This window comes from Panthera pardus, unplaced genomic scaffold (genome assembly GCF_024362965.1).
Source record: "Panthera pardus isolate Hobbes unplaced genomic scaffold, ASM2436296v1 HiC_scaffold_11, whole genome shotgun sequence".
Lineage (NCBI taxonomy): Eukaryota > Metazoa > Chordata > Mammalia > Carnivora > Felidae > Panthera > Panthera pardus.
In genome coordinates this window covers 73,631,843-73,655,624 of record NW_026526666.1, presented here as the reverse complement: position 1 = coordinate 73,655,624, position 23,782 = coordinate 73,631,843, and the positions used below count along the sequence as shown (strand labels likewise).

Here is a 23,782-nt window from a genome sequence, read left to right as displayed (position 1 = left end):
AATGAGTGGGAGAAGAGGCACACACAGAAGTCTTGGGGACCTGTCTTGAAACCGCGTTGAGTGTTCCCTGGCAGAGCTGGTGCTATGGCTTACGCAGGGCACCCAGACCTGTAATGGGGAGAGAGGGAGGGAGTTGAGGGGCCCACGTGCCACATTTCAGGGCCTACCAGTAATAAGTGACCGTGCAGGCCGTGCACACGCGCTCGGCCGGGGCTTCGCACACTTCGCAGCAGAGCCGGCGCCCCTTAGGCACCGCCAACGGGCAGATGATGTTCATGTTGCAGCCAGCGGCGTCTTCGGTCCCCAGGACGGTTGCCTGGAGAGGACACGCCGGACGCCGGCGTCACGTGACCACTACCGGGCAGCCTCGTTCCCAGGAATTCAAGCTCAGGGGGGAGAAGCGCAGTTCCACTGACATCTAGAGTGTATTTGTGGGGTTAAAAAATAATAATAATTAAAAAAAACAAACAAACACAAAACTCCCCCCCGTTAAGTCCCGAAGGTTAAATGGCCGGGCAATCTGACGCCAGTGGAATCAAAGTCCAGGAAGGCCTATACGGTGGCCGGTTAGAGGCAAAAACGGACAGTTCGTTACCGGAGGAGGAAACTAACATGAGGGGATGTGACCCTTCCAGATGCCTGCCCGCCCACAAGTCCCGCTAGCTCAGGGTCACCTCTGCCGCGCTGTGGGTCGAAACCGGCACGCCTCCCCCGACGCGAAGAAGGCTGGCGCCGGCGTGCGGCGTAAGGTAAAGGTCCGCCCCCTCGCTATTGCGGCTGCGCGGGGACCTGGAGCCGGGCTGGGGCGCGGCGCCGGTGGCGGTAGAGTGTGCGCCAGTGTGGGGCGCGCCCAGGGACTGATGGCGGAAGTGGACCTGGTCGCCGAGTTCCCCAAGCCTGCGGGAGCTGCGCGCTACGCCGAGGTTATGGCTCGCTTCGCCGCCAGGCTGGGCGCGCAGGGCCGGCGGGTGGTGTTGATCACGTCCGGCGGCACCAAGGTCCCCCTGGAAGCCCGACCAGTGCGCTTCCTGGACAACTTCAGCAGCGGGCGGCGCGGTGCCACCTCGGCCGAGGCCTTCCTGGCCGCGGGCTACGGGGTCCTGTTCCTGTACCGCGCTCGCTCCGCCTTTCCTTTTGCCCACCGCTTCCCGCCCCAGACCTGGTTGTCGGCGTTGCGGCCCAGCGGCTCAACCCCTTCGGGCTTGCTGAGCCTGGAGGCCGAGGAGAATGCACTTCCGGGCTTCGCGGCCGCTCTGCGGAGCTACCAGGAGGCTGCGGCTGCCGGCACCTTCCTTGCCGTGGAGTTCTCCACTTTGGCGGACTATTTGCATCTGCTGCAGGCTGCGGCCCAGGCGCTCAATCCGCTGGGTGCGTGCTCTAGGAGTCCAAGGTTTCCTGCAGGCAGAGCCTTTCTCCCCCAGACACTTTTCCCCTCACCTTTTCATTATCCGCGGTCTCACAGCCAAGGGAGCCTGAGTTGAAAAGGACCCGATCCCATATCCCACTCCGATTTATTACACCCTGTGCTTCTCTCTGCAGGCTCTTCTGCGATGTTTTACCTGGCTGCGGCCGTGTCAGATTTCTATGTTCCTGTCTCAGAAATGCCTGAACACAAGATCCAGTCATCTGGGGGCCCACTGCAGGTGACAGGCGCTTCTCTTCCAGAGATCTGATCCCCCTATAATCAATCTTGGGTTAATTCCCTCTTGATCTGGAGATGGCCTTTCTGCATTCCGTATGTGCTAGGCACTAGGGATACAGAGATGAATAAGACACCGCCCTCCCTCAAGAACCTCACACTCTAGTGAGGGAGCTGGACACAGACATAATTACAGTACAGAGTGATAAATGCTCTAGTAGAGGTACGTACAAAGTGAAGTCAGAGCATGGGGTGAGTGAATCTTGGGGAAGTCAAGGAAGGCTTCCTGGAAGAGATGACTTTAAAACTGGGTTTTAAAAGATGAGTAGAGAGTATACCAGACAAAGTAGGGAAGGTCATTACAGATTGAAGTTTGGAAATGAGCAGTGTGCGGTGAACTGAAATTCTTTGGTAAGGCTGGAGAGCAGGGAGAGTGGGGAGCTGGGCAGGGGGTGGGGAAGCTGAAGAGAGCTTACTTCGCAGAAGATTTTGTCTTCCCTCTTAAGGAATTTTATCCTGTGGAGCTAAGGAAAACAAGTAGGAGAATGAGACAAAAATTCTTGTTTGAAAAGAACATTCTGGCATCAATAGGGAAGGTAAATTAGAGAGAGAGAGCGGTGGGTGTAAGATAACCATGATGGCTGTAGTTTGAGGAAAGGGTATGGGGTGGCTAGTGGTGTGGTTCAGATGTTGAGATGATCTGGCTTCTTGGACCCTGAGAGAATTCTTAATCATTTATGATACAAGCAGAATTTAAAAGGAGAAACTCTGCCTGTGGGGCACTTGCTGTTCATTTGTTCAACAAATAATTTATTGAGTACCCTCTATATGCCAAATACTATGGCAGGACTTGGAGATAAAGCAGTGTAAAGAAATACACTGTGCCCCTATGTTGCTTCTCCTTTGCTGAGGAGACCATAAATAAGCCAAATGCATACTATGTTAGATAGTGGAAAATGCTAAGCAGAAAAATTAAGTGGGGAATGTATGTCTAATCCCTATGCTAACTTTCTGAGGGGGATATCCTGATAATTATCGTAGTAATTTCACACTTTTAAAAATCCGGGAGCTTTGATGTATCCTGTATTTTTCGGTTCTTCCTTGAAAGTACACAAACCGACTCAACATTCTTAGAAGGGATCAAGAATGGCATAGTGGGAGTTTTGATCAAATGAAAATAAAAATCAGTTCTGTTTCTTCAGCGCTAAGATGTGTTATGAGTGACAGTGTTTAAGTGGAGTCAAATAGCCATTCTACCGGTGCAAGAAATACTTTAGGCGGAGCTTTAAAAACCCAACTTTAATTAAATTTCTGCCAAAGTTACATTTGGGTTATAGGTTTGCATGAACAGATTATTTGCCTTTGTTTATTTGAGTGTTTGGTAAAATGAGGGGAATGTTTAATAAAATATAATGCTCTTTTTCTAGAGCTCTGTTAATGGTAATGAGGGTGGTAGGGCAAGGTTAATTCATGGCTTGTCCCAGGATTTGTATAAAGCCTTGGAATTAGGTATCTTTATGAACCCTCTAGAACCAAGGCTTTTAAGCCAAGCATGTATAATGCTTTGAAAAGTTTGACAATGAGAAATACCACTTAAACTGACTTAGCCAAAAATCTGAGTCCTTGCTTCCTTAGTTTCCCATGAGATTGACCTGGTAGATACTGAGCTTTGTTTGCTTATTAAGCTTTTCTTTTTCCAATACAGATAACCATGAAGATGGTGCCAAAAATGCTTTCTCCTTTGGTTAAAGACTGGGCTCCCAAAGCATTTATAATTTCCTTTAAGTTGGAGACTGACCCTTCCATCATACTTGATCGTGCACGGAATGCTTTGGAAGTTTATCGACATCAAGTGGTGATAGCTAATAGCATTGAGTCACGACGGTCCTTTGTGGTTATTCTAACCAAAGACTCAGAAACCAAGATATTGCTATCAGAGGAAGAAGTAGAGAAAGGTGTAGATATAGAAGACAAGATAGTGGATGATCTTCATTCTCGACACACGGCTTTTATACATGACAAAAACTGAAGTGAAAAGCCTTTGTAGGATCAAAACTTGTTCAGTGGATCAGGGCTCTTACAAGTGGTGAAAATAAACCCTTTGCTTCCATAAAGACAGAGAAAATGAAGGGAGAAAGCAGTGAGTGGTATGCAGGTGAATATAGTTTGGTATTTGTCTTTTAAAGGTCATTTCATACTCCATAAAAATGAAAACAAGAGCAAAGCAGTTACGACCAAGCCACCTGACACACTCACCTGATTATCATCTGGATTTTGAAAATGAACACAAACTGTTGCTCACCTTTAGAAAAAGAGCTCATTGGGAATTCTATGCCTCAGCATATACATGTGAGGCCTGAATATCAACCTTCTTCATACTATGAGAAGGATTAGGGATGCATGAATGGCCATGCCTTGAAGATCAAATATTTCTTGATGCCTACTATGTGGTAGGTCCTGAGGATTATGAAGATTAAAAAGATGAATAAATATGTCTCTGTTTGGGAAATGGATGTATGAATAATAAAGTGCAATAAAGTATGTGCCCAAAAGCCAACACAATGGAAGTGATGTTGTTTTTATCAAAGATGGGAGTAGGAGAGAAGGACCCTTCCCTTGGGATAGATTCCCTGTAGAATGATGTGCTTCCCCCTACATTTACTTTTTGCTCCTTTTCCTAGATTGACTCTCTATTTGAGATAACAGTTTGCCTTTCAAATATTTTAGAACTGCTCTTAGGGGAAATTTAACTTTGGCTTCTATCCCGGGGCCAGGCAGGGACCTATTAGTGACTTCTGCCTTGAGGGAAGCTTTACAATGTGGTAAGGAGTATGGGCTTTGGAGTCAGCCTGTTTGATGGTTCCAGCTGTGTCACCTGTGACCTTTGTAAGCTTACGCCCTTAACTTACTCTCAGGCTCCTCGTTTATAAACCAGAGATAATAAATCTCTCTGCTAAGTAATGCCCTTTGTGGCAAGGGTTAGATAAAACAGCGAAGATAAAGCATTAGTCTGGTGCCTGGCATTTAGATTTTTCACCTACGCTTAAATTTTATGGTGTATTTTCTGGTGGTGGCAGTATTATTCTGGTGCCTCGCTTGGTCCCTGAATTCTTAAGATTTCAAAGCAACTTTCACTGTCCTGAGCTTTGGGTTGGGAGTGCACAAGAAGTGTGGTTCAGAAAAATCCCCTAATGATCTGTAGGATGATCCAGAGGGCATATTGAAAAACTACCATTAATAAGTAGATAGAAATAGGAGTTATACGTATTTGATTTTAAATGCTGTTAGTGGAGCACCTGGTCGCTCAGTAGGTTAAGCATCTACCTCTTGGTTTCGGCTCAGGTCATGATCTTACGGTTTCATGAGTTCAAGCCTGGAATCGGGTTCTGCACTGGCAGCACAGAGCCTGCCTGGGATTCCCTGTCTCTGTCTCTCTCCCTGTCCCCCACTCGCGCTGACTCTCTCTCTCAAACTTTTAACAAAATAAAATCTAATTAGTCCTATTTCATGGAGTTGGGAAGGGTACCCCCTTGTGTCTAATGACAGGCACAATTTTAGTTGAAAAGATTTGAGTAGAGGTGCCGAAATGCATTGAAATAAATCAGTAAGTCAGGAGATGTGACTCTTTGAGCAGAGGAAAAATAACTGCAGCAATCAGGACTATTCTGTAAGCAGCAGTTTCATTGAACAAAAATTTTAAATTAACTTAAGGTCCAATTAGCAAAACCTCAAAGACAACAAGCTGTCAGCAGTGGCTGCAGTACTGAAGGGATAGGAAGCAAAAGACTGATTTTCTTCCCTACATCTATAGCTTTATGTGAATGATGACTGTCATTATGATGTTGGAATGTCCAATAAGAGCAAATGGAGTGAAAACTAGAAGAGATCTTAATGTTTGTTTCTGCCATAATTATTACTTCCCTGGAGAACCATTTCCTATCCTGTTTTGTTATGCTTAAATAAACGCCACTTCCCTACATGCAATTATTTAAAGTGTTTCCCAATTCAGTTTAATTTTCATTTGGAGCACTTAAACAGTATTCACACATGTTAATATTCCAAGAGATTTTTTGTTTGTTTCTTTAACAGCAAATAGGAGTGTGCAAGGGAAGAAATAACGAAAAGGAACATGAGTCAATGAGAGCGAATGAGAAGGCACTTGATCTAGATTGGATGACCAAGGATTGTTTAGAGGAAGTGACACTTGAACTGATAAGTAGGGGTTAAGTGGGCCGGAAGTGATGGTGGTGAGCATTTTAGATCAGAGTAAAAACACTTGCAGGGCTCTTGCACGAGGAAATGGTTGAAGCACTTACAGAAAGTAAGGGATAAGATCTGTCCAGACCACTGGCCAAGCTTTGGAAAGGATCCTATGTGGAACTAGAATAAGACTGAAATGTACCTGTGTGGGATATCAGCAAAGCAAGGGCCCCCAAAACAGGAGTCAAATCAAGCTTTGAAGAACTAGAATCTTCCGATAAGAGCATTTAAATGAAGATGATATAAACCAAGCCTCTGTGAAATTGTCACTTAGAAATTATTTTGCATGACATAGGTGGAGGAAGGAAGGGTTCATCCAAACTGAATTTTCAGTGCTTGGGACTTCTCCTTCCTCTCCTCCTCCTCTTCTTCCTCCTCCCCCCCCCCCCCCCCCCCACCTTTCTTCTTCTTCTCCTCCTTCTTCTTTAGTGCTTAGAACTTCTAAAGGGCTCTGTCTCAGGGACAATTCTAGTCAAGTCCGGTTTATTCATGTTTTACAGTAATAAAGACGGGTCCAAAAATGTGATTTGTCTTAGGCGCCCCAGGTAGTGACGGATCTAGGCTTAAAACTCAGAACTCCTGACCCTCTCCCTTTTAAGAATGAAGTTGCTTCTAGAAAAAAATAAAACCATTAGGCCCGGTCTTTAGATAAGGCCAGGCGGGAAGCTATTTGATAGTTATAAACGCCCGCTAACAAAATGTATCCCCGAAGTAGCAAGCGTGCGCCCGGTTGTGACCATGGTTACTGCAAAGCCAACGGAATGAGCCGTACCTTCAATCCTGCCGAAAAACCCCGCCCCATGACCCAAAAGCCAATGGTGTGCACTGTCTCCACAGGAAGAGCAGCCCCTGAGCCAATGGTGCGCGTCGTTTCTATGGTTCCCGCCGGAAGGATGCCTTGGCGTCCCTGCGGCCAGCGCGGTTGCTATGACGCTCCGGCCTGAGAAGGCACCTGCAGCTGGCAGCGGAGCAGCGGTGGAGGAGCCGTGCGACTCGGGACTCCCCAAAAGACAATTTCCGACCTGGTTCCTGAGGTTCCCCCTGTTCCCGCTTCAGCCCCGAGGAGGAAAGCGCCTACTCCCCGTCCCTTTTCAGCATTCTACGTCTTTCCCGCTCGTCTCCCCAGTATGGCCTGAAACGGGAGAGCCTGTCGCAGCTCTGCCTTTGTAGTCGCGGGCTGGAGTGAAACCGCCTGAAGAAGGGCTCGTCCGTCTCCTGGGACCCAGCCGCCCCAGGCCTTTAGGATTAGGCTGCCTGTCTTACTGAGAGAGAGCTTGGAACCCCGTCAGTCAGCTAGGCGGGCGTTCCTTTTCCCACCGCCCAGGCGAAGACTCGGCCCTGCACCGACAACCGCGCCTGAAGGTCCCGGCCCGGACGAAGTCCTCGGAGCCACGGCTTCCCCTGGTTGTAGGCTGTTTTCTGCCTTTTCGCCTTATGTTCATCATGCGGAACCTTAATTCCCGATGAAGCTCTGGAGGCCTTTTGTATCTTCAGCCTCAGACGTCATCAAGTCAGTTACTTTCTGCCTTTCCAGCTACAACCTCATCCATTTCTCTCATCACCCAGAGTGCCAGTTTTCTCATCCTGCTCATTCCACAGCCATTTTCACCCTTTCTTGTCCACGCTGCGCGTCACTGAATGTCCATTCGTCTCCACCACCTCTGCCATCTATAGTCCACCTCCCTCTGCTTTCCTACTACAATGCTTTGGGTAGCTAAGTATTCCACATTCTGCAGCTCTGGGATCATTTGGAAGATTTTCTCTGTTTCTCTGCACTGTGGCAAGCTTCCTGTCTTGGGTAAACTAGAGACTAACATGGAGAAGCGCACATTGGTAAATACAAACAGTAAATTTCTACAAGCCTAGTGTGTTTTGAAAGTGGAGGGGGAAACAACCAAAATGCATTTTTAGGCCGGTCCCAGGCTTATATAAAGAAAGAAGATTGTTCCTGGCTCAAGTGAATACTATGTTAGGTATACACGATGCTTTCATGCATGTGAAAAGATCATTCAGGATGATCATGTAACAGGATTTCAACTTTCATAAGCCCATATGAATTCAATGCCTTGATACGATAGAATTTTCTGGAGAGGAGATGCTTGAAACAGCATCTCTTGTGCCTTCTCTTCATGTCAGTTTCTTAATTAGAAGGCGTTCCTTGCTGTGTGAGCCAAGAAACAGAAATGATGAGGAGTGGTTGAAAACAAATATTTTTGGCAAAGGAGCACTCTTAGTGGTCCTTAAAAGACTGGAACATAGGACCTTAAAAATAGAGTGAGTTTCATTTAGAGCCAGTGCAATTTCCTTTTAGTTGGAAAACTTTATTTAAATTGTCTTCAAGTATGTGTTCCTTGTTGAGTCTTACTATTTCTTTCTCAGTATTCAGATTTTAATGTAAACCATTTTGAATATATGCAAAGTGTACACTTTGAGAGGGTATTTTGGGAGCCAGAATGATTTGGATATTTTTATTTCTCAGGTCAATTACGACACTTATTTATGATATCTCATACTTACAGCCAGGTCAAGTTTCCAAACACTGAGAAATTCATCTTTCTCTTCTATAATAAATTGGGGGCGGGGGGCGGGGGGGGTGGGTAGAAGTTCTGAAACTTTTTCAGTTCTTCACATTTAATGGATAAATTCTAACTTTTGAAAAAGAGTGTTAGATGCTGTATCGCAAGGGGTTTACCTTTCCCTTCCAAAATGTATATACTGAACAACCATCATGATGGCAACATTGGAAAGTAACTCTTTTTTTAAAGATTTTATTTTGAAGTAATCGCTATACCCAGCGTGGGGCTTGAAACTCACAACCCCACAACACCGAGATCCGGGGTCCTATGTTCTACTGACTGAGCCAGCCAGGCATCCAAACAGTAACTTTTAAAAAATTTCTTTCACCGGGCGCCTGGGTGGCTCAGTCGGCTAGGCGTCCGACTTCGGCTCAGGTCACGATCTCGCGGTCCATGGGTTCGACCCCCGCGTCGGGCTCTGTGCTGACAGCCTGGAGCCTGTTTCGGATTCTGTGTCTCCCTCTCTCTGACCCTCCCCCGTTCATGCTCTGTCTCTCTCTGTCTCAAAAACAAATAAATGTTTAAAAAAAATTTTTTTTTAAATTTCTTTCACCCTGCACAGTAGTTCTAAACCCAGGGGGTGATCTTGCTCCCCAAGAGATGTGTGGCAATGGATAGAGACATTTTTAGTTGTCTCAGCTAGGGAGATGTTACTGGCATCCAGTTGGCAGAGGCCAGGGATGCTGCTTTATATCCTTCTGTGCACAGAATATCCCCCCACAACAAAGAATTATTCAGCTCAAATGTCAACAATGCTGAGGTTGACAAACCCTGCCCTAACGTATCAAGTTTATTTTTCTGTTCTGGGTCAGTCCTTGCTCGTGTGTGTGCATTTTTACATAGCTGTAATGATAGTGTACACTTTGACTTTCCTTTTCTCTTTATATTTTAAGCATTTAAACATTGCTTTCAATTTGAGAGAGGCGGGGAGGGGGCACGCATGTGCCAGCACAAGCAGGGGAAGGGCAGAGGGACAGGGAGAGAGAGAATCTCAAGCAAGCTGCACACCCAGTGTGGAGCCCAACGAGGGGTTCAATCCCACCACCATGAGATCATGACCTGAGGCAAAACCAAGAGTTGGATGCTTAACCACCTGAGCCACCCAGACACGCCTATAATTCTCTTAATGTGTATTTATTTTGAGAGACAGAGAATGAGTGGGGGAGAGGCGGGGGGGGGGGGGGAGAGAGAGCATCTGAAGCAGACTCTGCACTCTCAGCACGGAGCCCAATGCAGGGCTCAATCCCACAAACCATGAGATCACGATCTGAGCTGAAATCAAGAGTCAGACGCTCAACCGACTGAGCCATTCAGGCAGCCCAAGATGTCTATCATTTTTAAATTGTATTTGTGTAGAAGGAAGGAAGAAAGGTTAGGGTGAGTAGCCTATCTGGATATTTCAGTTTCTGTGGCCATGCTATTTACGTTTCCTAATGTCATTCTAAGACCATGAGATCCCAACCTCATCTTTCGCTCGGAGCCAAAAGATGTGCTGTAGCACAAGGTGTGGTCCTGGCCCCTTCACCGTAGTTTGAGGGCACCTGTAGGGGAAATAAGAACGAGAAGCGATGAATCTACACCCATTCTTCTTGCCCTCGTTCCATTTAAAATCCTTTTTCTCTGTCTCAGCTTGCTTTGACAGCTTTACCAACTCATTCTTTACATCTGGAAGTTTTGAGGGGCCCCTAAAAGTTTTTAAGATACTCAGTGAGCATGTATTCAGTATCTACTTTGTAGAGAATAGTTGTGTGTGCTTTGATATGTGGGTAATTTGAGGCACAGTTTAGATGTCAGAGCATTTATAATTCAAATAATGGATTTATATTGCTTTAAGGTCTGCTTTTTTAGAATTTTCTATCTCCGTTGAGTCCCAGTAAATCCCCTGGGAAAATGTGCATTCTGGGATGTCATAGCAGAACAGGCAGAGGGGCCCAAATGTTCAAAGTCATGGAAATAATCAGCAGCGTGAGGGGGATCAGTGAGTGCACCGGCGTGGAAGGCTAATGTCAAGGTGTGGCGGAAGACAAGGCTATAGAGACAGGCAGGAACCAGGTTGTGAAGAATCTCTGGTGCCAAGCTAAGGGGTTGAACTCTTCCTGAAAGCACTGCAAATGATAAGCAGCAAGTGATTTGCATTCAGAACGGTCAGTCTGAGGGCTGTGGATGGGGGCCAGCCTGGCAGCAGGGACATCAGTTACGGATACAATAAACTGGACAATAAATGAGGAGAGCCTACACTAAGGCAGCACTGTTAGATAAGAGGGAGAATCTACACATTCAGGGACTGGTTGTTAATGAGAGTGGGATAAATAAGAAGGCAGGGCCATGGATGCCTCCCAGGTTTCTGGCTTACGAAACTATATTGATGGTGATTTTATTAACTATTGAATACAGAAGGCGGAGCAGGTGGAAAGGAAAGATGAGTGGATTGTTCAAACTGAGTTGTTCATCAGATAATTAGATATGCATTGGTCTTAAATAGTAGACTCATTTTAGATTGCCTTCCTAGCCTACATCCTCTTCTTTGGAATTTGTACCTCTCCAGCAATGCTTGCTTAAAGAGTAGACTTTGGTTGGGGCGCCTGGGTGGCTCAGTCGGTTAAGGGTCCGTGACTCTGGTCATGCATGAGGCGCTCTGTGAGTTCAAGCCCTGTGTTGGCCCTGTGCTGACAGCTAAGAGCCTGGAGCCTGCTTCAGATTCTGTGTCTCCCTCTCTGCCTGTCCCTCCCCCGCTCGTTCTCTCTCTTTCTCTCTCACCCTCTCTCTCTCTCAAAAAACAAATGAACATTTAAAAAAATTTTTAAAAGAGGAGACCTTGGTGGCTGTATTTACACCCCTACTTCCAACCCATTCTAGTCACAATGGACTGAATGAGGATTATACAACTAACTTTGGAGAGGGGGGCACAGTTCATTGGGTGAGCAAAAAATAATCATCCCTCTTTCATGAATTCGAACTAAAAGATAAAGAACAGAAATGACTTATCTGAAAAGTTACATAGGCTTAACATGTGAATGGCTGTTTTTAGCCTGGCCGATGAGCAGGCAGAGACAGTCCATCCATGTAGAAAAGCTAGCAAATGGGGGCAGATTCATGGGGAAACGACAGAGCCGAAAGACCTCATGGGTCAGGCTAGTTCCAGTCTAGTCCAGGATGCGCTGCACAGTTCCATATCCAGCTCCTATGTAGTTATATTTATTTTCCAGCGTATGCCCTTGTGTTTTATTCTTTAAGTAACCCTCCTGTAGTAGTTTGGATTGGTTGGCCATGAGGGTCAGAAAGCTCAAAATAAAAATGGCTGGAGAAAGATAGAAATTTATTTCTGCCAAATAAGAGTCAAGAAGAAATCAGTCCAGACATCTTGAAATTGTCAGAGATTCACAGATTTCTTTTCTCATGATAGTATATTATCTGTGGCATGTGGCTGCTAGCCGATGGTGTCCAGGATGGCTGCTCGAACTTCAACTATCTTGTGTGCATTCCAGCCAGTGGAATGGAAGAACGAGTGAGGAAGGGGGAATCCTGTTCCTTTCAGGGCACTTCCTAGAGGTGGCACACAATTCCACTTGCATCCCATTGATCAGAACTTAGTCACATGGCTGTATCTAGCAGTAAGGCAGGCAGACGTGTGATCATTCGGGAAACCAGATTATTTTACGCTGCGGGAAAGGGAAGAATAAATATTGGAGGACAAAGCGCAGTCTTTGCCACATGCACTTGTGTTTATTAACTTCAGTGTGTTTCTGTTTTTTCCCATTTTTTCTAGATAGATCTGGAGCTTCACAGAGATGGATTATTATTTAATGCTAACAATCCCATGAGGTAGGCATTATTATTAATCCACTTTGGGGGGAAACCAAAGTTTAAAGAAGTTAGGTGACTTGCCTAGTCATGAAACTAGAAAGTGGTGGAGGCAGGGTTTCAAGATGTGTCAGACTCCTATACCCAAGCTGTTAATGACCATAGTAGTGAGAAAGGCAGAGAGCCAAAGGCAGAGTTCTTAGGAATGGCAGCATCTCAAGGGGCTGTGGATGAAGAGGAGCCCAGGAAGAAAACAGAGAAGGAAAGGTCAGAGAGGTAACAGTAAAAACAGGAGAAAGTGATGTCACAGAACAGAGAAGGGAAACACTTTCAAGATAGGAGTGGACATAATGCAGAGAGATCATATATAAAAGTTACAGAAACATGTCCAATTTGGCATTTTGAACAATTTTTAACAGTTATTCATTTTTGAGAGAGACAGAGCATGAGTGGTGAGTAGCAGAGAGAGAGGGGGATACAGAATCCGAAGCAGGCTCCAGGCTCTGAGCTGTCAGCACAGAGCCTGGCGTGAGATCCAAACTCGTGAACTGTGAGATCATGACCTGAGCTGAAGTCGGAAGCTCAATCAACTGAGACACCCAGGTGCCCATTGGTAACTGATATTTTTAGTATAGTGGTAAGAACAGAAGCCAAAATGCAGTTATTTGAGGAGGGGAAGACAAATTAGAAGGAGGACAGTAGCTTCTGAGGAATGTGGTGGGGTCAAAGGAGGGTTATTTTTGTATCTTTATTTCTAAGACAAACATCTTGAGCAAAGGGCAAGAGATCAGTAGAGAAGGAGATAATGAGTATACAGAAGAGAAAAGCTTTCTTGAAGAAGCCATAGGGACAGGATCTAGAACACAGGTGAAGAAATTTGCTTTGGTCAGGAGGATGGAAATCTCCTCCACTGAGGGGGAAAGAGAACAAGGTCTCTAATGATGAAGGCTAGTACCTTGCTGTAAGGGAAGAAGCTGACAAAGTTATATGATGACCCTAGTTTTGCTAGTGCTGTGGGAGACAAGATCATCTGCCAAAAGAGGGGAGAGGTAAGACTTGGAGTTTGATGGGAGAGATGAAAGTTCTGAATAGCTGCTGAGTGAAATGGTAACAGAATCTGGTAAAGAATGCATAGAATGATCTAGCAGCCGAGAAGCTTGTCTCAAGCTGCAGCCATGAATTTGTAGTGGCTTCAGTCGGCTTGCTTGTTTTATTTTTCCGTACCAGCACTCAGCAAACTGAAATAGATGGTTGAACTTTTCAGTAGAAAAGGCAAATGGTTGAACTTTTCCAGGGCTAGGATTTTCAGGGAAGGTGGGGCAAGAAGCAAGATAAGGGGGGACATTGATGAGAGGTTGAAATGATCAACTGTTGGGTCCAGGCTTGGCAGGAAAAGCCAAAAATATCTGGTAGTTTGAGAGAGGTAATGGTCCAGGACTAAAGTCTCACTGTCATTGTAAAACAATTATAGTTTAAGAGAGCAATCACCTCACACCCGTTAGTATGGCTATGATATATATCACTGTATATATAAAACAAATATAACAAACTTTGTCAAAGATGTGGAGAAATGGGAACCCTTCTACATTGCATGGTGGGAACATAAAATGGTGCAGCTGCTTTGGAAAACAGTACAGCAGCTCCTCAAAAAGTTAAACAGAATTATATGATAACAATTCTACGTCTAGGTATATACCCAAAACAATTGAAAGCAGGGACTTAAATGGATATTTGTATACCCATGATCACAGAACTGTTAATTCACACCAGTTGAAAGGTGGAAACAGCCCAAATGTCCATTACAGATGAGTGAATAAACAAAATGTAAACACACGTGTGCACACACAGACAGGAACTAGAATATTATTTAGCCTTAAAAAGGGAGAAGGAGGGGCGCCTGGGTGGCGCAGTCGGTTAAGCGTCCGACTTCAGCCAGGTCACGATCTCGCGGTCCGTGAGTTCGAGCCCCGCGTCAGGCTCTGGGCTGATGGCTCGGAGCCTGGAGCCTGTTTCCGATTCTGCGTCTCCCTCTCTCTCTGCCCCTCCCCCGTTCATGCTCTGTCTCTCTCTGTCCCAAAAATAAATAAAAAACGTTGAAAAAAAAATTAAAAAAAAAAAAAAAAAAGGGAGAAGGAGAATGTGATTGGGGACCAGATGATGGGAGTGTGGGGGAGAGGAGCATGGCAAGATTTTTAGCTGTCAGTCATGAGGAGGACACATAGGGTACAAAGATCCAGACCTGGGTCCTTTTTTCTTCCTGTGTGAGATTCAGATGATAATTAGAATTCTATATTGTCCATTAAAAATATTAATGTGAAAATGATAAGACTCTGAAGAACATAGCAAGAAAGGAGAAAAATAATAAAAAACATGATTTTGCTGTTAAAAAAACAAAACAGTATTATTTCTGTGGACTGTCTGCAGTACAGTAATAATTATGCATATCACTACAATTTGGGTGAGATTAACTTGGTTAAAAGCTGTGTTTGATTTTAACAGCAAGTCTGATTCACAGCTGGAGGTTCTAGTAACACAAATACAAACAACTCCAGCAAGTGGGAATCTATGTTTCACCTACTATTATAGTGTAAACTGTTTTGTAGCAGGACTACTTTGAATTGAAAAAGCTAAAGATTATATTGATGGCAGGCTTATATCAGGAAGTTTTGGAAGAGAGCTGAATGATTTAGAAGTCACCAGAAATTATAAGCCATATACTGTGAGCACAATAATTCCTTGATGGCACAGGAGCAGTGTGCGGTCTAGCTTCCAGAGGAGTCCCTGTGTCTCTCAAATTCAACTGAGGGCGCTTCTTTGGAATTTATAACTTTGCAAGGGGCCTTCGGGCGATTTTCAGATTACTAAATTATAAACTTCAGAACTGGGTATACAGAAAAGCGTGTATTTTTTTTAAACACACATTTGTATTGTGTGTGTGTGTGTGTATATATATCATGTCATCATTTCTTTTTTTTTCATCATTTCTTATTTTAGAGATACTGTAAAGCTGTTTGAAACTTTAATTTTCTTTGTGTTGTTGGCTACTTCATGTAAGTGTTCATCATAACTGGATAACATACCCATTAATTAACAGAACTAGACTATACTTTGTACAGAGACTAACTCTGGGTGTATATACATATCAGATTTCTTGCATGCTCAGTTGTGTGTGTGTGCATGTGTGTGTGTGTACATACACATATGCTCATCTCTTCCACCAAGGCACAAGTGCAGTTAGAATACGTACTTCACCATCTTGACAAAGAAGGGATTGGACCCCTTGTTGCTACAGAAGAACCACTCTATTTTGTTTATTCCAGAATGAAGACAGGCTGAGCACTGCTACCAGAAATTTAGAAGAGCTTACAGTGAAGCACACGGAAGCAATGAAAGAAGTAAGAGCTAATAACATAAAGTTTTAAGATACCTGTGGTTTTGTTCATTGTCCTTCATTAAACTGACACATTAAAAACCAACATTTGAATATTACTGTGCAGTTTGCAAAGCACTCACAAGTATAATTTTTTTCATGAACTATGCCAACAGTCTGCATTGGTTTCCAGTAGAGTACATGTACAGGATGTTACCCAGAAATGAATGGCTGAAGATCCCAGCAGGTCTGCTCAAGGTGGCTTTCGTTATCTTTGTTTCAATAACCCACCCTCCAGCCGACTCTCTTGCTTGTAGGCTTAGAAACCTGAGTAGTCAGTGTTCTGTAAGAGGATCTGTTTCTCAAAGATGATCTTGAATTAACCACACTCACAAAGAAGTTTATGGAAAAATAGATACCAGCTTACTAACTGACGGTAAGAAACATAATTGTCACAGGAACGAGACATACATGTCCTGTGGCTGATGGATTCTTTCCCTACAGGTACACTACATGGGAAGCCAAACAGATGTTTGGTTACAGATGTTTACTCGCTGAACAAATCATTCTAAATTTTTATAGCACTGGCTAAGATAGCCTGAATTCCACAAGAGGGCTAATCTATACCTGCCCTTACTTCTGGACCTGTTATAGACTAGAACCAGGGTCCCCAGCCCTTAGATGAGTAGATAATGACATCTTTTGTCTTTCTTATCACTCTTTTTGATGTTTCCAATACTGATCAACATACTTTCTGACGTATTCTTTCTTTAAACAAGTTAAGAAATTCAGATTGCTTGGAAATCACTCTGCTGTGTTTCATCATCTCAGCTCAGGTATGCAACTTACTGATTTTTAAATTTAACTCTTAGAGGACAACTTTATTTCCAAACTCAGAGAAGAATGCAGCTCCTTTAGAACAAAAGCAGGATAGCATAATAGACGATGCTATTATTATCTATAGCATAATAGACCAATAATAGACCATGAACTTTAACATTAGGCACAAGGGGGTGAAGCATTGCCTTTAGTACTGTCTTTGTGTGTAACCTTGGGTAAGTTACTTCACTTCTTTGAACTTGAAATTCCTCATCTGTAAGATGGGGATGATAATAGCTTCTTCAAAGAGATTTGTGAAGTTTACAAGTACATGTGAGGTTAAAGCACACAAAACATTTCACACACACATACTTGACACCTAGCAAGTAGTCAATAAATTATAGGTGTTATTATTAGAAATAGGTAGTGTTGTTCCTGCCATTTTGAAGAGAAAGACATTGAAGATTAGCAGGAAGTTATTAAGTTGGGTGGCAGTGCTCTGTTACCTCCTATACCACTCAGCTTTTTGTGTTTGTATTGTGAGGAGTTGTCCTCACAATTCAGTAAAACTAAATTCAGTTACTTTGGTAGTCTATCTCTAAGCAATTTGGCACAGTAGGTAAGAGCTTAGCCTCTGGGTGGGCCTGCTGAGTGTGAGGTCTAGCTCCTCCTCTTACTCAATCCTGCATGACACAGCAAACCCCTTGGACTCTAGCCACCTGCTTCCTCCCCTACAAAGGGGGAGGATAACAGTCTCATAGGATTGTGGTGAAAAGTAAATATTTGATGTCCTTAGTACAGTACCCAGAGCATCGAGTTAGCTTTTAATCTATTATTATGAGCCACATAAAAGTACCTGTTGTGAAGCTGCCATATGAACCAGAAGCTGTTTTTTTAATACTCAATAATTTATTTTAATGCAGTCTTCTATTAAGATTTCAGACTTCTTAATCATCATTGTTAGCATAGGAGTATAAACAATTATTGTGGAGATTTTTCTCTGTTTATGAGTATCATGACTATATTCCCTAAACTATAGATAAGGCAACTTGATTTAAAACCTGATATGTTAATGGGAAAAAAAAAAAGTAGAGATTGTGACTGTCCCAGAAATTTGTGGTGATATATCGTCATATCTATGGGAAACAATGACTGATAACATAAAACAGCTGGAAGGAAGTTTAGGGAGGGAGACCCACACTTAAGGAAAGCTGAATTTTCTGCCTATTTCTTAGATTATAGACACAACAGTATAGTGATCTCTTCACTTCATAGACTTGATATGGGGTACTATATGATCCATGGACTAACAGTAAAAAAATGTATTATTTTCTTTCTAGATGGAAAAGTATGCAAACCATGTCCATACCTTAACAGAGGAAAGAGAAACATTGTCTCACGGTTGTGAAAAGGAAAACAAACAGTTTAGACATGAGGTTAAAGTGCTCCAACCGAAACAGGGTAATTTTTCCTTTTATAAAAATATAAAGTTAATTTTTTTTCTAATTCTAAAAGTAATATGCAACAATTATAGGAAATTGGAAAATGTATAAAAGAAGGAAGGGGAAAATTACTATATGTCTTCCACTCCAAGAAAAGTACTTATAATGTTTTGGGTGTATTTTCTGCCTGGTCTTTTTAAATTATCTGTTGTGAAATAGTCTGAAATGTGTGTGAGAGAGCACAGGATGGTCATTTCCTTCAGCCTCTATTAGAGCACTTACCACACTGTCCTAGTGACCTGTGTCAGCTCCTCTGGGGCAGAGATCTTGCCCTGGTCTTAGTGATTTCTGTGTTCCCCATCACACCTGCCCTGTAAAGTACCTAGCATATTATGGACTCAGAAAATATTTAAGTACTGCAAAGCTACAAAAGAGGATACAGATAGGACCCCTTTAGAATATTCTATTTTGTTTAACCTCACAAATTAGATATTATTATTATATATGGTCGGTGATTATATCTACCACAAATTTATTATTTTCTGTACTCAGCATTTTTCCTTGCATCTCAGATATTCTATTTGAAATCTTTTTTTTTTTTTTCAATTTAGAACTTCCTTTCATGAGGGTCTGCTGATGGAAGTTTTTTCTTTATTTTGAATCTCAGACGGGAAAGTTGAGTTAATCACAGGATATATCTCATATGAACTACGCTCTTGTTTCCTTTAATTTCATTTCTTGTTTTGCATTGAATATACTGAGTTTCCTTCTTCTGGCTTAATAGTTTGTGTTCTATTTTAGTTTGTATAGTGGTTGCATTTTAAGAGTTTTAAGTTTTCTTCTGGCATTTTTAGCTATTCTCAGCAGGAGTGTTGTTCAGGGCTCTAAGCTGCCATTCCATGAGAAACAGAAGATATGTATGTCCTGCTGCCAGCATAAATTAGCTTTTGAAGGATTGGTAAATAGGGGAATTATGTCATTTCAAGGCAGAAGTTCATATACAGTTTCCCCCAGCATGTTAATGATTTTGGCTTACCAGCAAGCAAGCCTTGGAGTTTATACGTGAAACTCATTTGTCCCACATTATTCTTCTGGCCTCAGTTTGGCCACATGTTTCTCCTTGGAAGTGCTTATTGTAAAGATATCCCTAATCTTTGTGCATTTTGCCTTTGTTTCCATAACTCCACAGACTCAACTCTTTTAGCTCACCTTTACAGCAAGCCTGGTTTTTAAAAAGAAGATAAAGCCCTATATTTACTATAGTATTTCTTTTTTTTTTTAAATTTTTTTAACGTTTATTTATTTTTGAGACAGAGAGAGACACAGCATGAACGGGGGAGGGGCAGAGAGAGAGGGAGACACAGAATTGGAAGCAAGCTCCAGGCTCTGAGCCATCAGCCCAGAGCCCGACGCGGGGCTCGAACCCGCGGACCGCGAGATCGTGACCTGAGCTGAAGTCGGACGCTTAACCGACTGAGCCACCCAGGCGCCCCTACTATAGTATTTCTATACTTGATGGAATTTGATGTAACTCTTTTAATGTACCAGTATAATTATAAGGATTGTCAGTGTTTTTTATAGCACTCTAGTTACACAATGACAGAGATTTAGAATGGTCTATACCAATCTGTTTTTTGCAAGAAGCCCTATTATTTTTAGTGAGCACTTTACAAAATACAAGTTTGTTTGTTTGGGGAACATAAAACTTAATTACTCCAGAAAAGCTTATATAATTGAAGGTTGAAGATAGAGCTAGTATGACTAGATAATGGACGTAATGTTGGGTGGGAGAAAATGGGGGAAATCACTGGTGTCCCAAAGCTTTCTGGCCTGGGCATTTGGAATATTAGAGTTCCAGCTACTCAGGTGGGGGAGACTATGGGAAATCCCATTTGAGGAAGACAGTAAAGAGCTTGCTTTTGGACATGTACATTTTGATGCATGTATTAGACATCCAAGTGGGAATGTCAAGTAGACAACTGTGTAAGTTTGGAAGGCACCACAAGCTGCAGCTGTGAATTTGGGAGTCATCAGTATATAGCCAAACCTAAAGCCTTGGGACTATAGGGATTATCTGGGGAGTAAAAGAGGATTCGGGGATGGGCCCTGGGACATTCCTATGTTTAGAGGCTGAAAAGGTGAGAAATTAGCCAAGGAGTCTGTGAAGAAGTGGCCCGCAAGGTGGGAGGAAAACCAGCAGAGTGTGGGGTCCCAGAGAGAAATGACGACAGTGTTTTAAGAAAAGGATGTGAACAAGTAGGTCAGATATCACTGATAGGATATGTAGAACAAGGACAGATCATTCACTATAGGATTTGGTCACATGAAGGTCATCAGTAACTTTGACAAGAGCTGCTTCTGTGGAGTGGTGGGTATGAAAGCCTGCTTGCAGTGAACTCAGGAAGGAGTGGTAGGAGAGGAAGAGGGGACATGGCAATGGTTGATCCCTTCTTGAAGCTGTGCTGTAAAGGAAAGTGAGGAAGTTGTGTAGAAGCTGGAGAGGGATATGAGATTGAAGGAAGATTTCTTCTTGTGTTCATTGTTGTTTTTAGTGGGAGATATGATAGCATGTCTTGAAGATAATTACAATGCTAAGTTGGGAAGAAAGCTTGATGGGGCAATCGAGAGGAGTCAACTGCGAGCATGTGGTCTTTGAGATAAGTGGGAATGGGATCCAGTGCACAAGGGGAGAGTTAGAAGCAAGGATAGTTTGTTCAATTGCACGAGAGATTTATGAGATTTAAAAGATTTTGGAATCTTTGAAAGATTGTGGAAGCTGTCTTTGGAGTGTGCTTTTTTTCTCAGTGAAATAAGAAGCAGGGTATTCAGCGGAGAGTGAGGGCAGGGAAAGGAGCTGTTGGAGACTTGAGGAGAGAGAGGAATGAAATAATGGTCTAGAGCTCTAGAAAATATAAGAGAATGAGAGAGAATTCTGGGGAATTGTGGGAGGATTGCTGGACAATAAAGACTCACTTGAGGCGAATAGACATGAAGTGAGAGTGAAACCAATCAGCCCTGGCTGTGCAGTTTTCTCCAGCAACATTCAGCTTCTGGAGTGAGGTGCAGTGGGGCTGAAGGGTTGGACTTAAACAGGCTGGAATTCTGTCAACCAAGTATAACGGAAGGAAAGAGAGGCATGGGAGTTGTGAATGTTTCAAGAGAGTGATGATAACAATGAACTGGTTGGATGAATCTAAGCTAGTTAAGAAAGTGAGAACAAGAGTGGGGTAAGGAACATTGAGCGGTGTTTCAAGTCAGTGGATTATAGTTACCAGTATGGCCAAAAATTTGTTGACATCCAGCTGCTAGAAGTACATAGGAAGGGGTGATTGGAGAATGGGATGCTTGAAATTGAGACTGGGGAGTTGCTGCTAATGACTCCCATAGAATTACTATGGGAGTAGAGAATGAGATGGCGTAGAGGACTCTTTGGAAGTTAGTTGCTAAACAGACTGAGAAGCCAGGGCACTAGAATAATCTATCTGAATGTTGAAATCACCAAGAATTTTGGTAGGACTTGTTGCGTAATGTTATGCAAGTTAATTGGCTTGTCGGTGCCTGCATCCTTGTCTCATAAATGAGATAATCATGTTTCCTACCTCAGTGGCTTTTGCAAGGATTAGATGAGATAAATTTATCTTAAATGCCTAGTACAATACCTGCCACATAGTAAGCACTCAATAAAACAACAACGAATTTTAAAGTTATCCAATAGTAAGAATATCTACCATTTTTGAGAAACTTTTCCCGTTTTTTTTTTTTTTTGTTGTTATTATTTCTGAAAGTTTGCAAACACCCTGGACAGATAGAAAGAAGAGTGGTAGTAACAGTATAACTGATTTTTAAAATTAATTTGCTGTGTAATTAAGAACACATTTAACATCATATAACCGCAATTATTTGCCTGCATTTCTTTTAATAGTTTTGTATTTGTTATTTCTTCCGAACAGAAGTGCAAATAAAAGAGGTTGAAGAAATGTTGTATCAAGAGGGCTTATCTGAAATAGCTCTGAGCAGCCCCAGTGAACAGATTGCATACTTACTGGTAGAAAGAAGTACACTCTTGCAGAAACTGGAAGCCCGGGGCCCAAAGCCAGAGTCACAAAGGTGTATGACCAGTAAATTCCTGAAAGAACATCCCCAGGTATTCTGAAATTAACTAAGTAATTGAATAAGAGGCAGGCCAGTCTTTTAGTATTTGTTTTTTCAATCATTCATTCATTAAATTATAAGGAAGCCAGTTTTAATAATGCTTAAGAATATAAGTTTTAGGGCACCTGGGTGGTTCAGTCAGTAAAGGGTCTGACTCTTAATTTTTTTTTAAATTTTTTTTAATGTTTTTTATTTTATTTTGAGAGAGAGACAGAGTGTGAGTGGGTGAGGGGCAGAGAGAGAGGGAGACACAGAATCCAAAGCAGGCTTCAGGCTCCGAGCTGTCGGCACAGAGTGCGACATGGGGCTTGAACTCACGGACTGTGAGATCATGACCTGAGCCAAAGCCGGACACCCAACCAATTGAGCCACCCAGGTGCCCCTGACTCTTGATTTTGGCTCAGGTCATCATCTCACGCTTCTGCCTGAGTCTGAGCCCCACTGTGGGATTCTCTCTCTCCCCGCCTCTCTCTCTGCCCCTCCCCTACTCACATGCTCGCTCTCTCTCTCTCTCTCTCTCAAAATAAACTTTAAAACAAAAAAAGAATATAGGTTTTAGATTGGGGTGGACTTCCCCTGCTACTTGTTTGTGGTATGACTTTGCACAAGTTACCTTTTGTGAACCTTGATTTTCTCATTAATAAAATCTGAGATCCACTCAACTACTCCACAAGGTGATCATGAAAATGAAATAACACATATAAGGCTCTAGAATAGTACCTCACACATTTATTAGCATTATTGTAGGGGACTTTTTCTCCACAAAAATCTATAGTAAAAGGTAAAAGATTTATGCCATCTGAAAAAAAACCAGAGTATTAATTAGCATTATTGTTTTTATTTATTGAGAACATTCCATGTGCCAGGATCTGTGCCAGTGGATGTAGAAACAAAGTCAAGTCAGACATGATTTGGACTTCCAAGGAACTTACAAGCTAATGGAGGAAGGAAAAAAAGCCAGTGGTTACAGTTCAGTGTGGAAAGTCCCATGATAAAGGCACAGAAGGCTAGGGAAACTCAGAGGAAGGGCTGAGTCAGATGTGATGAGTTACGGGACAAGAAAAGCCTTCCAGAAGAGGTGTTGAGTAGGATTTTGAAAGCTGAATAGGTGTTCATAAAGCAGCTGGGAAAGGCATTGCTGGCAGGGGAAACAGTGTATAATGCATACTGGTTCATGTGAGTGAATGCTAAGAGATGTGGCTGGAGACTCATATGCTGAACTGAAGTTTGTACTTAGCACCCAGCAATGTTCCTGGATCACAGTAGAGGCATAAATCATTTTTTAAACGATTTTATTTTTAAGTAATTTCTACACCCAATGCAGGGCTCAAACTCACAACCCGAAGATGAAGAGTTGCAGGCTACACTGACAGAGCCAGCCAAGCGCCCTGAGGCATAGAAACGTTTGGAATGCATAGATGATGGACTTGGGTGTAGAAGGTCTGGAGAGTCACTAAATAATTTTAAGAGGAAAGAGTAACGAGCTGATTCATGTTATTACAAAATCTGAGATTTTGATTTTTGGTTGTATTGAATCTATAAATCAGTTTAAGAGGAATTTACTATCTTAAAATATTGATGTGATCTGTGATCATGGAATATCTCTCCATGTATTTTTAGAAGTATATCAGTAAAGTTTTATGATTTTCCCTACAAAATCTTGCACTCTTTGTTACATGTATTCCTAGGTACTTCATATTTTTGGATGCTATTAATAGCAAAT

General features: G+C 42.8%; 3 protein-coding genes across 20 annotated transcripts in view; 2 read left to right on the top strand and 1 right to left on the bottom strand.

Moving 5' to 3' along the window:
• The window catches only part of ZMYND12 (zinc finger MYND-type containing 12), a 28,091-nt gene extending 27,331 nt beyond the window's left edge, over positions 1-760 (bottom strand). For 2 of the 4 annotated variants that reach the window (XM_019429195.2, XM_053896630.1), the window contains exons 1-2: positions 596-705; positions 168-418 (exon numbers count right to left, since the gene is read on the bottom strand). In XM_019429195.2, the coding sequence (XP_019284740.2) occupies positions 168-277 (110 nt within the window). In that variant the 5' untranslated portion in view covers positions 278-418; positions 596-705. Of the gene's footprint in view, positions 1-167; positions 419-595 lie in introns of all 4 variants that reach the window. The other 2 variants (XM_019429197.2, XM_019429196.2) reach the window with 2 other exon arrangements.
• A 5-nt stretch (positions 761-765) lies between these two features.
• PPCS (phosphopantothenoylcysteine synthetase) lies at positions 766-4,201 on the top strand. 5 transcript variants are annotated; one of them, XM_019429198.2, is made up of 3 exons: positions 766-1,368; positions 1,540-1,643; positions 3,345-4,201. In XM_019429198.2, the coding sequence occupies exons 1-3, from the start codon at positions 861-863 to the stop codon at positions 3,666-3,668; spliced, it is 936 nt and encodes a 311-aa protein (XP_019284743.1). In that variant the 5' UTR covers positions 766-860; the 3' UTR covers positions 3,669-4,201. The 5 variants fall into 5 exon arrangements, with proteins under 5 accessions (XP_019284743.1, XP_019284745.1, XP_019284744.1 ...); XM_019429200.2 differs by having other exon boundaries at positions 810-923; XM_019429199.2 differs by lacking the exon at positions 1,540-1,643 and having other exon boundaries at positions 1,107-1,368.
• Positions 4,202-6,803: 2,602 nt separating this feature from the next.
• The window catches only part of CCDC30 (coiled-coil domain containing 30), a 132,925-nt gene continuing 115,946 nt past the window's right edge, over positions 6,804-23,782 (top strand). For 4 of the 11 annotated variants that reach the window (XM_019429216.2, XM_019429205.2, XM_019429209.2 and 1 more), the window contains exons 1-6: positions 6,804-7,409; positions 12,242-12,297; positions 15,597-15,671; positions 16,426-16,482; positions 17,806-17,926; positions 21,858-22,051. In XM_019429216.2, coding sequence (XP_019284761.2) covers positions 15,663-15,671; positions 16,426-16,482; positions 17,806-17,926; positions 21,858-22,051 — 381 coding nt within the window. In that variant the 5' untranslated portion in view covers positions 6,804-7,409; positions 12,242-12,297; positions 15,597-15,662. Of the gene's footprint in view, positions 7,733-12,241; positions 12,298-15,596; positions 15,672-16,425; positions 16,483-17,805; positions 17,927-21,857; positions 22,052-23,782 lie in introns of those variants that run through there. The other 7 variants (XM_019429207.2, XM_019429206.2, XM_019429214.2 and 4 more) reach the window with 7 other exon arrangements.